Below are 16,867 nucleotides of genomic sequence, written 5' to 3' on the forward strand. Positions count from 1 at the left end.
ATCTCTTTAGTGAGATATATAACCTACTTTGTAAAGCCTGTTAATATTATTAAATGATTGCCACTTGGTCTTTGCCTTTTTCAAAGTTACTTAAAAAAACAAACCCTTCTTTTGATCAAAGTTGCAAGTAATCTTTTATTAGTGTATTTTTCAGAAATGTTTCAATTAAATATTTGGATTATTTTCTTTTTTTAATTTACCAGATATTTTTAAACAATAAACTTATTGGAACTTGAATTAGTGAAATGTTTTTTAAAGTTAGATTGTTATATATAAATATGTAGACATCTCTAATGAAGTAAGCTAAAGCAAAAAAATAATTTGCTTTTAATACTAAATTTTAAAAATACAATAGGATTATTCAGTATTAATATAATGTGTAGTCTAGAATAATATAAAACAAATTGCTCTGTCCATTAGCAAGGGTTTTCCATTATATAAAATTAAACGACAGTTTCGAATTCAAATATTACTTGAAAAAATTTTAAGAAAAGATCATATCTTCTTTATGTAGTTGAACTTTTAAAAATTAAGATTTAAGTAGTGGATTAAGAGAATCTCTTGAATTGGGTGTGTGGCCGTGGATGATAAGGCACTTACTATCAAAATTGGGAGATAAGTCTAAAGATTTGGGACATTCCATTCAGCTTTAAAATTCTGTGATTTCTCTGATAGGTTTATTTTCCAGAAAGTTCGGAGCTTGCTAGGTGGAAATACTCGGCTTTTGTTGTGTGGAGGTGCTCCACTTTCTGCAACCACGCAGCGATTCATGAATATCTGCTTTTGCTGTTCTGTTGGCCAGGGCTATGGACTCACTGAGTCTGCCGGGGCTGGAACAATTACAGAAGGTTAGTGCTACCGCAGAGTGGAGTTTCCAGCAGAGGCTGGGTGTTCCGACTCTCATTTTTGGATATGGGTTGTTTTCTACAAATATGTTGAAGAGGGTTTACAGTATCTTTCTGGCACAGTAGTGGTAAATTCCATGTTCTGTGATTATTTACATAAGGGTTTAGAATGTATTAGGTATATCTAATAGCAATTCAGCTAGAGGAGTTTCTCATGCTAAATTATAAACTAGGGAATATTATAAACTAATTAGCATTCTAGAAAAGAAGTTTTAATAAAAAGCATTGGCTGTATTCTATACACTTATTATGTCAGTTCTTAAGTTTCGTTTATGTAGAAAATAATTGTGTTTTGTCTCGTTGTTTAGGTATGTGTATTAAGGCTCAAATTCGGAAATGTTTCAGGTCTAGAGAATATAGCTTTCATCCTCCCCATGGTGACGTGGTTGAGGAGGAGATCCTCCTGTTCCCTAGGTGGTTCCCAGGTGAACCCCATAGGGCCTCATGTGTCCCTTGTGCGGGAGGAAGTTACTTTGCTTCCAATATTAGATGTGTTTCTATTTTGTATTTTTTGGATACTGATAGATAATTGAACCTCCTCACTGCTGATTGTTGAGTACTTCTTTGTACTCTTCATGTGCCAGGTTTATCTTGCATTACTCCTGTATTTTCCTGTTTTCAATTATATTCTCTGTATTTTATATATTTTTGTTTTGTGGGAAATAAACAAGCATTCTTAAGTACCTGCATATATGGTTTCTTTTCTTGAGGATCTTAATTTCTTTTTTTAAGATTCACATTGAATGTATGTTTAATCAGTTACAGTTTGTTGTAAATAAAACTCTGTAAAGTATTAAATATTGGCATTTTATTTCTGATAAATGGTAGGTTCTTTTCCCAAATTCTTGAAAATTAGCCATCTTAATCTCCAGCCTGGTCTTTGAACTCTCACTGCGTGGCATAACTGATATGTGAGGGAGACTTCTGAGGTTGTCATTTCTGAAGACGGGGTGCTATAAAATCATGAACCAGGCGGCTTCTTAAATGAGAGAAACAGACTCTGATATAAAAAAATGTGGTAGGTGAGGAATCTGGGGACCTGGAGCAGGCTATGTGCCCTCTAGTAGGGACTACAATTACTGATGTGCTGGGAAGGTGGGCCCATTGTTCCTGAAGATTGCACCTTTACATGTAAAATGTCTTGATTTTTTAAGTGTCAATAATCAATTTAGATTAAAAACAATGCAAAACAAAAGGAAAACTCGATGTGGGCCACCCAGCCTGTGGTTCACAAGTTTGTGACCTGCTTTTAAGGATTCTTAGATTCTTAAGGGATATCTAAGCTTTGGGATAAATCATTGTTTTTGGTAATTTAAAAAAAAATGAAGCCATTTATTAACTACTTTAACCAAAGACTTTTTTTCATTTGCCTTTTAGTGTGGGACTACAATACTGGCAGAGTGGGAGCACCTTTAGTTTGCTGTGAAATCAAATTAAAGAACTGGGAGGAAGGTAATAACATATTTTAACCACAAAACATTAATGTGTATAGTATTAAACTTTAAAATTAGTATTGTGCTGCCTGGCAGCCAGTGTAGGTCAGTGTTTGAATGTCGACCTATGAGCCAGGAGGTCATGATTCAATTCTTGGTCAGGACACATGTCTGGGTTGTGGGCTCAGTTCTCAGTGTGGGGCATGCAGGAAGCAGCCAGTCAGTGATTTTTCATCATTGATGTTTCTATCTCTCCCTCCCCCATCCTCTCTGAAATCAATGAAAATGTATTTTAAATAATTAGTATTGTGCTTCATTTTCTTCATCATTTAGAATATAAAAGTACTCATTTTTGTCCCTTATTAATAGATATATTTTATCTAAGCTATATGGATGCATTTACTTTGCTTGATTCAAAGATGATTCTGAAGAATTGTAATTTTTTATTTTGCTTATTTTAGTAAATAAATACAAGTAACAATTATGGCAAAAAACAAATGTGCTGCCGAAACCGGTTTGACTCAGTGGATAGAGCGTCGGCCTGCGGACTGAAGGGTCCCGGGTTCGATTCTGGTCAGGGGCGTGTGCCTGGGTTGTGGGCACATCCCCAGTGGGAGATGTGCAGGAGGCAGCTGATCGATGTTTCTCTCTCATTGATGTTTCTAACTCTATATCTCCCTCCCTTGCTCTCTGTAAAAAATCAATAAAATATATTTTTTTAAAATGTGCTAAATAAATGTCAGTTAATTAGGCATAATCATAACTTTTATTTTGTAGAAGCAAATTAATAAAATCTATTAAGAAAATTTTACTTATTTTTTCTTTTATCTTTTCCATGAGGTCTTCAACCCAGAATTATCAGAAGGAAATTTTTACTATAATTTCATAAAAATCTGTTGTTATATGCACTTAAATATTAATTACTTTTAAAAAAAATCCTCACCTGAGGTTGTTTCTTAATTGATTTTTGAGAGAGAGGGTGGAGGAGAGAGAGAAACATTGATTAGTTGCACCACAACCAGGGATTGAACCCACATAATTACTTTTTTATTTGATTTTGTTAATATGTAAATATTTATGATTTGTTTGAATGCTTTTTTTCTTTTATACAAAGTAAAGATAAAGATTCTAAGGCTGAGATATTAATTTTTTAGTGAATATGTTTAATAAATTTAAACTTGGAGTATTCTGAAATTATCTGTAAGAAAAAGTCTATATAGGAATTTGATTTGATATAGAAATTTATTATTCTCTTATTAAATGCATGATTTAATACTTTTATTAGTATATTAGTATGATATTTAAGAATATTTACCGAATTTTTAAAGTTTACCTGTGTAGTATATGTAATTTTATACAATAGATGTTAGATTTTTGAATAATTTTCTCCTCAGAATAGTAGTTTAAAAAAGCATAAGTGCTTATGTTTAAGCACCTGAAGTTTTGTGCCTAAAACTTCAGTTTTACATTGATGTAATTTGTTAATTCATAGTATGTGCCTTATTTCCTTTGGGAAATTCTAATTGGATTGAAATCAGATGTCCCTGTTTAGAAACTAACAGTTTCAAATTTTCACATGATGCATATAGGGGTAAAAATACCGAATTAACTGTAAATTATTCTGCTTCTTAGGTGGATACTTCAATACCGATAAACCACATCCCAGGGGTGAAATTCTTATTGGTGGCCAGAATGTGACAATGGGATACTACAAAAATGAAGCAAAAACAAAGGCTGATTTCTTTGAAGATGAAAACGGGCAGAGGTGGCTCTGTACTGGAGACATTGGGGAGTTCGATCCTGATGGTTGTTTAAAGATTATTGGTGAGTGTCTCATACTTTTTTGTGAATTTGGGTGTTTCTGAAATAGTTAACAAAAGAGATGCTGCGTATTTTAGAGAAGCTGCTTAATAATGTAAGAATGTATCTTTATGAAATGTTGGTATGGCCTGTTGCATCATCCATGGAATATAAAAGTTTACAGTTAGGGGTCTGTGGAATTATAAGGTGAGACTCATCCCTGAGGTTCTCTTCCTCAGTGGCATTTCTCGCCTGGGAGAAGATGCTTAGTCAGCTCCCCATATCTAACCCACAGCCCATTGATTGACCTTATGACATAGGCCTCAAGATCATTATATCTCTCTGTCCCTGTTATCCTGGTAGTATGTTAGGCTGCCCCTTCTGTGACCATATAAATGCTGACCCCCGTGGGCCACTTCCTGCTGAAACCTATTAGTGGCTCCTAGAGGCTCAGTTCAAGGTTCCCCTGTTGTGTGGCCTGGTTCACATCTCCACTTCCAGTGGTTTCTTCCTTCTCTACTGTGGTAATTTGAGCTGGCACATCTCTTTTCTCTGCCAGCACTGGTCCACTTGACTATTGCTCATTCTTCCCACAAGACTCAGTTAAATTTTTTCCAAAGCAGCAGGTTGGAGAGTCTTAACACTTAGCACTACCATAGCGCATTGGAAAGATATGTTTTTGCAACATGTATCTCTCCAGGTAGAGTAATTGTTCAGGTGGCACTGAGTATATTCTTTACCTCCCTGGCATTAATGTGTACCAGGAACATACCTGTTTAGCGGAATATGACCAAAGCCCTGATGAGGGGAGGCCCTTATTTAGAAGCTAATTAAAAAAAAAAGTATTTAATAATGTCAAAATTAGGACTTAGTTTTATTACATATTTGTAATTTTAGCATAAGTATTATTAATGAACTTAATTGATAGCAAATTGCTTAGAGAATGGCTAGTATTTATGTGTCTTAAAGGTGTTATTAATGTTATCCTGCCATGTATCCCCCTCCTGGCCTTTATCTTGCACAGATCGTAAAAAGGACCTTGTAAAACTCCAGGCAGGAGAATATGTTTCTCTTGGAAAAGTAGAGGCAGCTTTGAAGAATCTTCCACTAATAGATAACATTTGTGCATATGCAAACAGGTAAGAAAGTAGAATTCATGCAAATTTTACTTAGAACATTTGGTGTGCTGTTGGCATTTCCTTCCTATGTGGGTCTTCTTTGTAAACTTGTACCAAGAACTCTTCCTTCTGATCTGTTGTCTCTGGGAACAGCCTCTTCTCATTCTCATTACAGCCATTCACCCACCAATTCTTCCCTTTTCATGCTTCCCTCCTCATCTCCCTCTGTGTCTGTTTTCTGCTTTACATCTTACTGCAGTGTCTTCTGTGGTAGGGAGGTGAAGAAGAGAAAGTCCTCCTTCCTGCCGCCTTGGGACCCCTAGCTACCTGTCCCTCTGCACAGGGAGGCTTCCCAGAGCCAGTCCAGAGGAAAGGGAGTAAAGAAAGGAATTGTGTGTTGTGAGCCTGCTTGGGATCCTGATCAGGGCTGAGAGCTTCTTCCTTAAGCTGTGTTAAAGCTCATGATGACTTAAAGGCAGCTGGGAAGGGGAGTTTAAAGTTAAAATCCTAGAAGCACATTAAAATCCTAGAAGCACATTCTCGGAAAATGTGTTGGATTTTATTTACTTCCTTATTTATTTAATCCTGACCCGAGGATATTTTTTCCATTGATTTTTAGGAAGCATGGAATAGAGAGGGAAAGAGAGAGAAACATTGATGTGAAAGAAACACATTGATTGGTTGCCTCCTGCATGAGCCTGACCAGGGCCCAGGTCAGGGAGGAGCCTGCAACCAAGGTGAAAATGTGTTGGATTTTAGATTGGTGTTCTGATTACACTTTCCCTGGCAGTAGCATGTGATGTAATTATTCTCCAATGTAATGACCCAAGTATTGTGTGGCCAGCCTAGGAACCTGACTATAGCAGTTTACATAATAACTAGAGGCCTGGTGCACGAGATTCATGCACTGAGGGACTGGGAGGGGTGGGGGTGGGGGTAGGGGTGGTGGTGTCCCTCAGCCCAGCCTGCGCCCTCTTATAGTATTCGTGCACTGGGGGTGGGAGGGGTTGGTGCGGGGGTCTTATAGTATTCGTATTCATGCACTGGGTGGGGGGGAGGCGCGCGGGGGGGCGGGGGGAGGGGGTGTCCCTCAGCCCAGCCTGTGCCTCTTACAGTCCAGAACTCCTTGGGGGATGTCCGCCTGCAGTGGAGGCAGGAGAGGCTCCGGCCACTGCTGGTGCTCTTGTCAGCTGTGAGCCCATCTTCTGGCTGAGCAGCACTCCCCCTGTGGGAGCATACTGACTGCTAGGTGGCAGCTCCTGCGTTGAGTGTCTGCCTCCTGGTGGTCAGTGCGTGTCATACGACGGGTTGTTCTGCCATTTGGTCAATTTGCATATTATGCTTTTATATAGGACTAGAGGCCCGGTGCACAAAAATTTGTGCACTCGGGGGGGGGAAGGGGGGGTCCCTCAGCCTGGCCTGTGCCCTCTAGCAGTCTGGGACCCCTCGGGAGATAATGACCTGCTGGCTTAGGCCTGCTCCCAGGTGGCAGAGGGCAGGCCCAATCCCTAGGTGCAGCCCCTGGTCGGGCTCAGAGCAGGGCCAATTGGGGGGTTGGGGCACCACCCCCTGTCACACTCAACGCAGGGTCGATGGGGAGGTTGCGGCGCGACCCCCTGTCACGCACAGAGCAGGGCCAATCCGGGGGTTGGGGCACTGCCCTCTGTCACACACGGAGCAGGGCCCATCAAGGGGTTGAGGAGCTCCTGCCTGTCACTCACAGAGTAGGTCCGATAGGGGAGTTGGGGCACCGTCTCCTGTCACACACAGAGCAGGGCGGATCAGTGGGTTGGGGCGCCGCCCTCTGTCACCCACAGAGCAGGGCCAATCGGGATTGGGGCGCCGCCACTGTCACACTCAGGGCAGGGCTGATGGGGAGGTTATGGCTCTACCCTGTCACACACACAGCAGGGCCCGGGGGGGTGGGGGTGGGGTTGGGGTGCTGCACACTGTCACACAAGAGCAGGGCCGATCAGGGGGTTTGGGCGCTGCCCCCTGTCATGCTGATCCCAGTGCCGGGAGGCCTCACGGCTCCGCTGATCCCGGTGCTGGGAGGCATATCACCCTTTTACTATATAGGGTAGAGGCCTGGTGCATGGGTGGGTGCCAACTCGTTTGCCCTGAAGGGTGTCCTGGATCAGGGTGGGGGTCCCCACTGGGGTGCCTGGCCAGCCTGGGTGAGGGGATGATGGCTGTTTGCAGCTGGTCACACACCCTTCAGGGTGGGGGTCCTCACTGGGGTGCCTGGCCAGCCTGGGTGAGGGGATAATGGCTGTTTGCAGCTGGTCACACACCCTTCAGGGTGGGGGTCCTCACTGGGGTGCCTGGCCAGCCTGGGTGAGGGGATAATGGCTGTTTGCAGCTGGTAACACACCCTTCAGGGTGGGGGTCCTCACTGGGGTGCCTGGCCAGTCTGGGTGAGGGGCTGAGGGCTATTTTCAGGCTGGGACTGATGTTCCCAACTGCTCCTTTTCTTCTTTTTTTTATTTTTTATTCTGGGCCAGCTTTAGCTTGAGGCTTGGCTCCAGCTCTTAGGCCTCTGCTCCTGAAAGTAGGTTTCTGGCCTTTGCATACAATGTTGCGAATCTGCTGGCTGAAGTCGGGAGGTATTTGTTACAATGTTTGAAACTGCAGGCTCAGAGGCCTGCAGCCGCAGGCGGGGAACGTTGGTTTCCTCCATCACTGAAGCAAGCAAGCCTCATGTTAGTTTCAAGCTGCCTGGCTGCCTGCCGCCATCTTGCCTGACAGTTAATTTGCATATCTCGCTGATTAGCCAATGAAAAGGGTAGCGGTCGTACGCCAATTACCGTGTTCCTCTTTTATTAGTGTAGATTATGAAAAAATCAGCTCTGCTATCAGAAAAACCAATTTTGAAACAGACTTTGAGGCACAGCCCCAGGTAGATTTATTAAATTTATATATAAATGATTTGGCCCTTTAGTAAAGTATTTTTGTTAATGCCACGGTTCTGGGTTCTACTTGTATGTTATTAACCAGAATTGCCCTTCTCTTCCTGCTGTTGCTGCTACGTTATGACGTTCCTGCCTTTAGCAGGCAACTTGGCTCCTCTTTCTTTTCTTTTTTTAATATATTTTTATTGATTTCAGAGAGGAAGGGAGAGGGAGAAAGAGATAGAAACATCAATGATGAGAGACAATCATTGATCAGCTGCCTTCTGCACGCCCCCACTGGGGACAGAGCCGGCAACCTGTGCATGTGCCCTGACCAGGAATTGCACCATGACCTCCTGGGTCATAGGTTGACACTTAACCACTGAGCCACACCAGCTGGGCTTAGTTCCTCTTTCAACACAAATTCTCATGATATTAAATGAAAGTCAGTATAATCACATTACTTTGATTTATTGCCAACTTTCTTTAGATACAGTTTCTTATTTACATTAGCTTTTATTTTTGTTTAACAAACTGTTGTGAATTATTGATTTTTTTTAAAGATGAATTTTCTAATATTTGTTATTTTCTTTTTAAAATGTATACATGGCACTATTCCTGTGCATATTTGAAAATGATTATGAAATGTTAATAATAAGGTTTATTTAGCAATGAACTCTGCCAGAGCATTGGAACGTGCTGTGAGTCAGACAGAAAAGGAGGCTGTTGCGTTAACTCAGTATGCCAGTGCCCGGTATGCCTCATGCATTTTCTGTAAAGCAGTAAAGGATTGGCTACTAAAATGTCAGCGTAATCATAACCAGCTAAATGGTGTGCCATTCAATGACCTTGCTAAGTTATCCTTTGTCTATTTCAGTTACCATTCTTACGTCATTGGATTTGTTGTGCCAAATCAAAAGGAACTAACAGAACTTGCTCGAAAGAAAGGACTTAAAGGGACGTGGGAGGAGCTGTGCAACAGCTGTGAGATGGAAAATGAGGTACTCAGAGTGCTATCTGAAGCTGCTATTTCAGGTGAGTGCTTCTTACAGTGATTCTGTGAACTGCGGTGGGGTGAGAGCACTTAAATTATTTATCCTATTATATTACAAGGCCTAGGAAACCAATCATATTTTCCTACCATTAGTCCCCTTTTCAGGCCCTGCAACACACAAGGTCATCCACTCCCATGATGCACATGCCTCAATGTTCTCATCGCTGCAGCTTCATTTTCTCTGTTTTTCCGTACTGTTTTCAATGCCCTCCTCAGTGTCCTGACCGCCATAGCCCCCAGGGAATTGTCAGATTCTTCTCTACACTTTCTGTACTGGGAGTTGGTGTTTCCACTTTTGTCTGTTCTGAATAATGCAGCTATGAACATTTGTATACAGGTTTTGGTGTAGATGCATTTATTTCTCTTGGGTAAATACCTAGGAGTGGTATTGCTGAGCCCGTGTTAACTTTGTTGGACCTTTTGAGGATTTACCAGATTATTTTATAGAATATTTTTTCCAATTATTTTTTAAAATGGTAGCACCGTTTTACATTCCCACTAATGTTGTATGAGGCTTCCAGTTTCCTTGCATCCTTGCCAACACTTGGTATTGTCCATCCTTTTGATAGCCCTTCTAGGGGTATGTAGTGGTACTTCATTGTGGTTTCGATTTATGGCTCATGATATGGAGCATCTTTTCATGTACTTGTTGGGCATGTGTCCTGACTGGGATTCAAACTGTGATCTGGTTCCTAGGTCAACAGCCACTTAGCCATGCTGGCTGGGGCTCTAACCAAACCACAGTTAGGGGAAATGTCTATTCAGGTGCTTGGCCCATTTTTTAATGATGTTATTTGTCTTTTTATTATTGAGTCCATTATCAGATATGTGATCTGTAAATATTTTCTCCTATTCTATTGATTTTACTTTCTTGGGATCGGGCCTAAATCGGCAGTCGGACATGCCCCGAGGGGTCCCAGATTGGAGAGGGTGCAGGCTGGGCTGAGGGACACTCCCCGCCCCCTCCCCCACACGAATTTTGTGCACCGGGGCACTAGTGTAAAATAAAACGATTATAGACTTAATCACACCCACAAAATACCTTCCAGAGCAGCACGTAGGTTAGTGTTTAATTTAGTAACTGGGAACTCTAGCCTAGCCCAGGTGACACATAAAACTGACCATCACAGTCCATCCCTCGTCACCTTGGCACTCTTGTACAAATTCCTTAAACCACAGTTAATTTCCAAGTAAAGACAATAATCGAGTCAGACTTCCACCGAACATGATACAGCTGTCCTGCCTACAACTGAAAATACCTTTCCCCAGAGAGGATGCAAACCCCTGAGTGATATTTATTCTTCTCCTTTGCTATCCTATGTTAAATGCTGTGATAAAATCAACTTATTAATACATATTATGGTCAGAGAAAAGGGGGAAGGAAAAAAATATTTGCTTAACATATATATTCACAACAAAGTAAAGAAAAAATACTCAGTTATTTGAGCCCCCATTTCTGTGTTTATTTTTCTGAAACACTGGTTTAAATCACGTCACGAGTAAGGCCATAGTGGGCGGTGCTGAGCAGTCTCCCAGCGCTGGCTTTTCATCCGCCCCCACGTCTCCGAGGTGTCAGACTCCCGGTCCTTAAGTCCGATGGTCCCCGCCTTACTGGTTTCTGTGCTCATGGAGGGTTTCCTCTTGACACCATTCCTGAATCATTTTAATCATTGAAGAATAAGACCTGTTGGTTATCTATAAGTTAAAATTAACATATCTCTTGTTTCCAAGACACTTGTACCTTCCATTTAGTACTTTATCTATATGTAAATTATTATGGCTAGGTATTTACCCTTATTAGATTATATACCACTTGAGGGTAGAAATCTTAGGTTTGTATTTTTTAGAGAGGGTTTAGTGAAGTACTTACACAATATTTTTCAGTAAATATTTGTTGAATGAATGCTAGAAAAATAAGTCATTCTTACTAAGAAAGTGCATTTCTTCGAAACTACATCTCCCCTCTCCTTTTCTCGCTCCACTATTGAGAATCTACTGGGTATCAGTGTGTTAGGAACACCATAGTGAGCAAACATTCTGCCTTTTATAGCTTATCAGAGAATATCCTGGTTCAGTGACAGGAGTCTTTTTTAACTTTATTACATTTTTGTTTTTGACGTGATTATGCTCTTTATAATTTAGAGAAAATGAATAGGTGTAAAGTAAAAAGGGACATTTCTTTATTCTTAATTTTGAATCCATCCCCTAGAGGTGTATACAGTTTATAGTTTACTATGTATCCTTTTGTCCTAGCATCTAGATGCATCTAAGTTTATCTAATATTTTAAAAAAACAAACCTTGCCTTCTTTTTAAACCTAGAATATGTTGCAAAACTTTATACACCCATACCATATAGTTCTCATTTTTGATGACTGGAATTGCATTAATTTTTATGCCTAAATCATAAATTTATCTCATTATATTGATGGGTATGTATTTAATTTCTTTTCGCTATTCTAATTCTTATACATACCTTTTTTTTTTTTAACTTATACTAGCATTTCTGAGGGATAACTTGCTTGGAAGAGAGATTTGTGGGCGGTTGCTTGTGCATTTTGGTGGGTACTCTGACTCTTTGCTAAGAATTTCAGTGGTACATTTTTCATGACTTTTTCATTTTCCCCACACCATCTCAGCAAGTCTGGAAAAGTTTGAAATTCCAGTGAAAATTCGTTTGAGCCCTGAACCGTGGACCCCAGAAACTGGTCTGGTGACAGATGCCTTCAAGCTGAAACGCAAAGAGCTTAAAACACATTACCAGGCGGACATTGAGCGAATGTATGGAAGGAAATAATTCTTCTCTTGGGCATCAGGTTGCTGCAGGGAGCTCAGATCAAATAGGAAAATACTTGAAATGCACGTCTCAAACTGTGAGGCAAACTCCATTCCTCATACTAAACCTAAACTGTTACTTCTCATGACATCACCATTTTTAACTGACAGGACGAGTAAAATGTTAAGACAGCAAACCTGTGTCTGTCTCTTCTTTCTTCCCCTCCTGCAGTTTCCTTTACCCCCCGGACTGCACTTGTCAGCATGAGGAGTCTCCTGAATCATATGGGGAACAGTGATTTTAAAACCTCAAGTTTTTAAACATGATTTATATGTTCTGTATAATGTTCAGTTTGTAACTTTTTAAAGTTTGGATGTATAGAGGGATAAATAGGAAATATAAGAATTGGTTATTTTGGGGGACTTTTTTACTTACATTATTTAAAAAATGTAAGGTTATGGATGTGAAATTATGTAAATTTCAAATGCTTATGAATCAAATCATTGTTGAACAAAGGCTTTGTTGCTATGTAATTATTGTCTTGTATGCATTTGAGAGAAATAAATACACGCATACTTATGTTTAAGAAATTAAGACTTTGTGAATATATGCCTGACAGTGTCTTCTTTAATACATTTATTTTCTTTAATATATATATATATATATATATTGATTTCAGAGAGAGGAAGGGAGAGGGAGAGAAAGAAAGGTCAACGATGGAGAGAATCATTGACCAGCTGCCTCCTGCACTCCCCCTACTGGGGATTGAGCCTGCAACCCAGGTATGTGCCCTGACCCGGAATCCAACCCTTATCTCCTGGTTCATGGGTTGACGCTCAACCGCTGAGCCACACGGGCTGGGCTATTCATTTATTTTTTATTAGATAAAAATGAAGTTTGGTTGGTGCTGCATGGAACAAAGTAGCAGTAGAGGGTTGTGATTTAATAGTAAAGAAGAAAACACAGCAAGTGCAGCACCAGTGGGTAACTCGTCTCGGGTAGCTTGCCCTCAAAATATTTGATCTTCTAGTTAGCTGTTGAAATGAGGAAGCAATTATAAAAGTTAGATGGTAGAACTTAAAAAAACAAAGGATAGAAAGTTACTTTATTTCATCGATCGTATGTACATATGACACATTAATAATGGAAATGTACTGTGTCCCCCTCCCCTAGTTTTTATCTACATGTTTAATCTATTTCAGTTCCAGATTAGGATTCTTTGTTTTGATGGCTTGCACTGGTGTGTGTGTGTGTGTGTGTGTGTGTGTGTGTGTGTGTGGCAGGGGGCGGGGTAGCTTATTGAAAAAGCACTAACACTTTCTGTCATAAGGTGTCTGTCTGTATTAGAAAATGAAAAAAAACTTAGAATGCATAATAGTATTCTCAACAATTTACACAAGAACTTAATATAATGAGGTTAAGATTTGTAGGTTTTTATGTTTGTGTGCAACTTATTTGTGATTCTAAAAACAATGCTTGTGTAATAGTCTTTTCATATGTATTGCTTGTCTATTGTTATGTGAGCATTATTAAAAGTAATATTGCACCAATTAAGATGTGTTTAACTCAAGACTAAGAAAACATAGGTACCACGTTTTTTATATGTCACATTAGTTATTTTCTTGATTTCTCACTGTAGGTATCAAAAGACAAACAAAACAAAACATGAACAGGGGTCTGTGCAGGGCAGTGGGCGAGTTGAGGATGGGCTCGCAGTTTTTGGTTATATCACAAACATTACATTTGAAGACATTGCAATATGGTATTTTTGGTTTTGAACTTTTACTAGTATTCTTCTATATTTATATTGTGTTTTGAATACTTTTCTCTTCATTATAGTGTATCATAATTTGGAAAAGCTGCCAAGAAATAAAACTATGAAAGACAATAGAACCTCTCTATCGGATGTTGTGATGCAAAAATTAAATCAGTGGGTGGAATTTGTTTCTGATGCTTTAGCTTCAGAATAATTGTTTGCTTTCCAGTGGTTTTAAAACGTTGTACTTAGAAAAAGAAGGTTCAGTTCTTCAAAGGATAGATGTTGATAATTGTGACTTGAAATAGTGTCAGATGATTATGTAGCTTATCACTGATTTGGAATAAACATTTCAGAGCAATCTAATAAGGCTGGTTCCATTTTAATAAATTTTAAATAATTCCTTTCAGTCCTAAAATGTCAGATGTCACAGCAGAATATGAAATTAAGTATGTACAATCTCTTTTCAGACAAATTACTCTCTAACCCAAACTATCTTTTTTAAAAAATTTGTTTTTAACTACATTTTTGTTGATTTTAGAGAGGAAGGGAGAGAGAGAGAGAAACATTGATTGGCAGCCTCCTGCACGCCCCACACTGGGGATCAAGCCCACAAGGTGGGCATGTGTCCTGACTGGGATTCAAACTGTGATCTGGTTCCTAGGTCAACAGCCACTTAGCCATGCTGGCTGGGGCTCTAACCAAACCATCTTAAGTGACTTGTAAAACGGTATCTTTTAATACTACCCTTTCAAAAAGAAAAAAGTTGGTTTGCTAAAAAAAAAAAAACACACCCCGAACCCTAACTACTATAATTCTATTATAAGAAATACTGCTTTAACCACAAGGTACTTGAAGAGGAAAACTTGAAATTTCAAAGTCAATTGCTAAATCTAATACACATCTGAATATAAACTAGATCCTAAAAGAACGGTTCCCTAAGAACTCCTGTTTTCTGTACTTCAGGAGATGACCATTGCTGTCACAGTAAGTAGCAGTTTATAGCAATAGATTGTTGGCTACCTCTTTTTTCCTACAGCTCCACTCCCCCACTGGAATTTTTAGCTTAAACTTCATTAAAAGGTTTTTACCAATCAACAGAACAAAACAAAGTGGGATCTACTTTCTAAGTACTTTGTTTTTAAGTAATGGATTTGCTATCTGTGATGTTCTCTAAAGTTTGCACTATTTGCAGCAATGTTTAAAAATAGATGAACTTGGCATAACCTTGCCGCTAAAATTCACAAGATTTTATAGTTTTAAGCAATTAGTCCCTGTGATACAGTGTAAAATTTAAACCAAAAACTGATGTGTGGGCTCGTTTGTAAGAAAGTTATGTACATCTGTAATGTTTTAAAGGGGTCGCCATTTTAAACTGTCACGTGGGACCACACTGAAATGTAACACTTTCTCTGTACTTACCAGTGGTGACCTATGAGTTCATTTTCAGTGTTTTCTTGGTGATTGCGGTTTTCTCCATGAAGAAGTGTACATGATGAAGAAGCTATATCATGTAGACTATTTATTTGTAATTTGACATGAATTTTGAAGGATAAAGATGTGTAAAAACATTTCTAATATTAAAACTCAGTATTTGGTCCTAAAAAAGGAAAAGCTCCCTCCATTCTTGAAATCCTTATTGAAGAGGGAGTTTGGGGGTAATTTTCGTTGTTGGCCTAGCAATCCATTTCAAGGGAAATTTTTATTCTAGACATTCTGTTCTTAATAACTTCTCAGCAGTCTTTCATTCTCACGTTGCCCCAGCCCGGTCTGAGTTCCTTCTGGTTCTGACTGCACAGAAGCTCCGCATTCAAAGTCAGCGCTGATAACGTGTTTCCTACCAACTCCCACAGCATAAAGCCCTTAATACAGATAATAGGAAAGTTAAAATTTGGCACTAAAATGTTTGTGGGGTTAGAGGCAAATGTTGCATATTGTGTGCCGAACTTTAACCCTTTAATTGTGGGAGAAAGTTCGATGTGATATCTCAGAAACGAATCTCTCCTTGCCTTCAACTGCCATTTAATGTTTGTTTCTAACAAAATTGAGCATATGTCCCTGTATACTAACACTTTCATAAAAGTAGGTCTTTGTAATCCTGTAACTTACAAAACTAAGCATCTAGCAGCTTTGATGTGTTTTTGCCTCCTTTCTCTAACTTTTCTAGGGTTATTCTTTTAAACATTAATAGCTTAATATTTCAACAGCCAAACACATATATAATTTTAGGATGCAGGCCTGTATTGTTGTGGACTTCCAAACTCCCATTGAGAAAAAAAATGTAGCTGTTAGAAGGACGGCTGTGAAAGATATGTCCTGTGATACTGCAAGTTCCATATTCATCAAAATAGTGAAAACCCTATTGTTATGTTGCCCAAATATGTTGTTGCCCAGCTTTCCAAATTTTATTCATAAACACCTGTGGTGCCAAAGCCCTTCCTTGCAACCCTCATGGCTGTATTCTGGACCTTGTCATCCCACAGAAATACTGTGCCCACAATCTGTCAGCAAGAGGATGTTGACTATTAAAGGCCTGGATGAGATTAGAGAATGGCTTTAACCCGAGTCCTGTCCGGGGGCTCAGGCTGGCTTGGAAAGGAGGGGTGGGGTGGGAAGGTGCTCATGTGTAAAATACCCAATTCTAACACCCAGCAATGTGCTGTCTGGTGTTGAGAGGTGGGCCTCGTGATCCCTCAGCTGCCCACCCTTGCTGTGGCTTTCCCTACAGTGATGCACCTAAAAAAGAAAAAAACCTTATTTGAAAGTATTTTTTGACAAAAGGATAGTTTATGAATTGCTAATTTAATGTAATATATGAATTTATTTTAATTTTTTTTTAGCAATTCAGAAATATAAACTAAAAATGAAAATCATAGAATATTTAGAGAGCATATTATGGGCTGGATTATATATACCCAAATTCATATATTGAAGTCCTAACCTCAGAACAAGACTGCATTTGGAGATAGGACCTTTAAGGAGGTATTAAAGTGAGGTCATTAGAGTACAATATGACTGGAGTCCTGATAGGAAGAGGAGAGTAGGACAGCCACACACACAGGTATGACAATGAGAAGACAAGCCAAGGAGAGAGACCTTCTGACACCTCGATCTCAGACTTCCAGCCTCCAGAACT

General features: G+C 39.6%; 1 protein-coding gene across 6 annotated transcripts in view; it reads left to right on the forward strand.

Annotated features, from left to right (window-relative positions):
- ACSL3 (acyl-CoA synthetase long chain family member 3) overlaps nucleotides 1-15,302 on the forward strand; it is a 54,922-nt gene extending 39,620 nt beyond the window's left edge. For 3 of the 6 annotated variants that reach the window (XM_059703316.1, XM_059703315.1, XM_059703318.1), the window contains 6 exons: nucleotides 676-848; nucleotides 2,283-2,357; nucleotides 3,971-4,162; nucleotides 5,163-5,277; nucleotides 9,025-9,182; nucleotides 11,839-15,302. In XM_059703316.1, coding sequence (XP_059559299.1) covers nucleotides 676-848; nucleotides 2,283-2,357; nucleotides 3,971-4,162; nucleotides 5,163-5,277; nucleotides 9,025-9,182; nucleotides 11,839-11,996 — 871 coding nt within the window. In that variant the 3' untranslated portion in view covers nucleotides 11,997-15,302. Of the gene's footprint in view, nucleotides 1-675; nucleotides 849-2,282; nucleotides 2,358-3,970; nucleotides 4,163-5,162; nucleotides 5,278-9,024; nucleotides 9,183-10,380; nucleotides 10,564-11,838 lie in introns of those variants that run through there. The other 3 variants (XR_009453759.1, XR_009453761.1, XR_009453760.1) reach the window with 3 other exon arrangements.
- Nucleotides 15,303-16,867: the final 1,565 nt, after the last annotated feature.

This window comes from Myotis daubentonii, chromosome 7 (assembly GCF_963259705.1).
Source record: "Myotis daubentonii chromosome 7, mMyoDau2.1, whole genome shotgun sequence".
Taxonomy (NCBI): Eukaryota; Metazoa; Chordata; class Mammalia; order Chiroptera; family Vespertilionidae; genus Myotis; species Myotis daubentonii.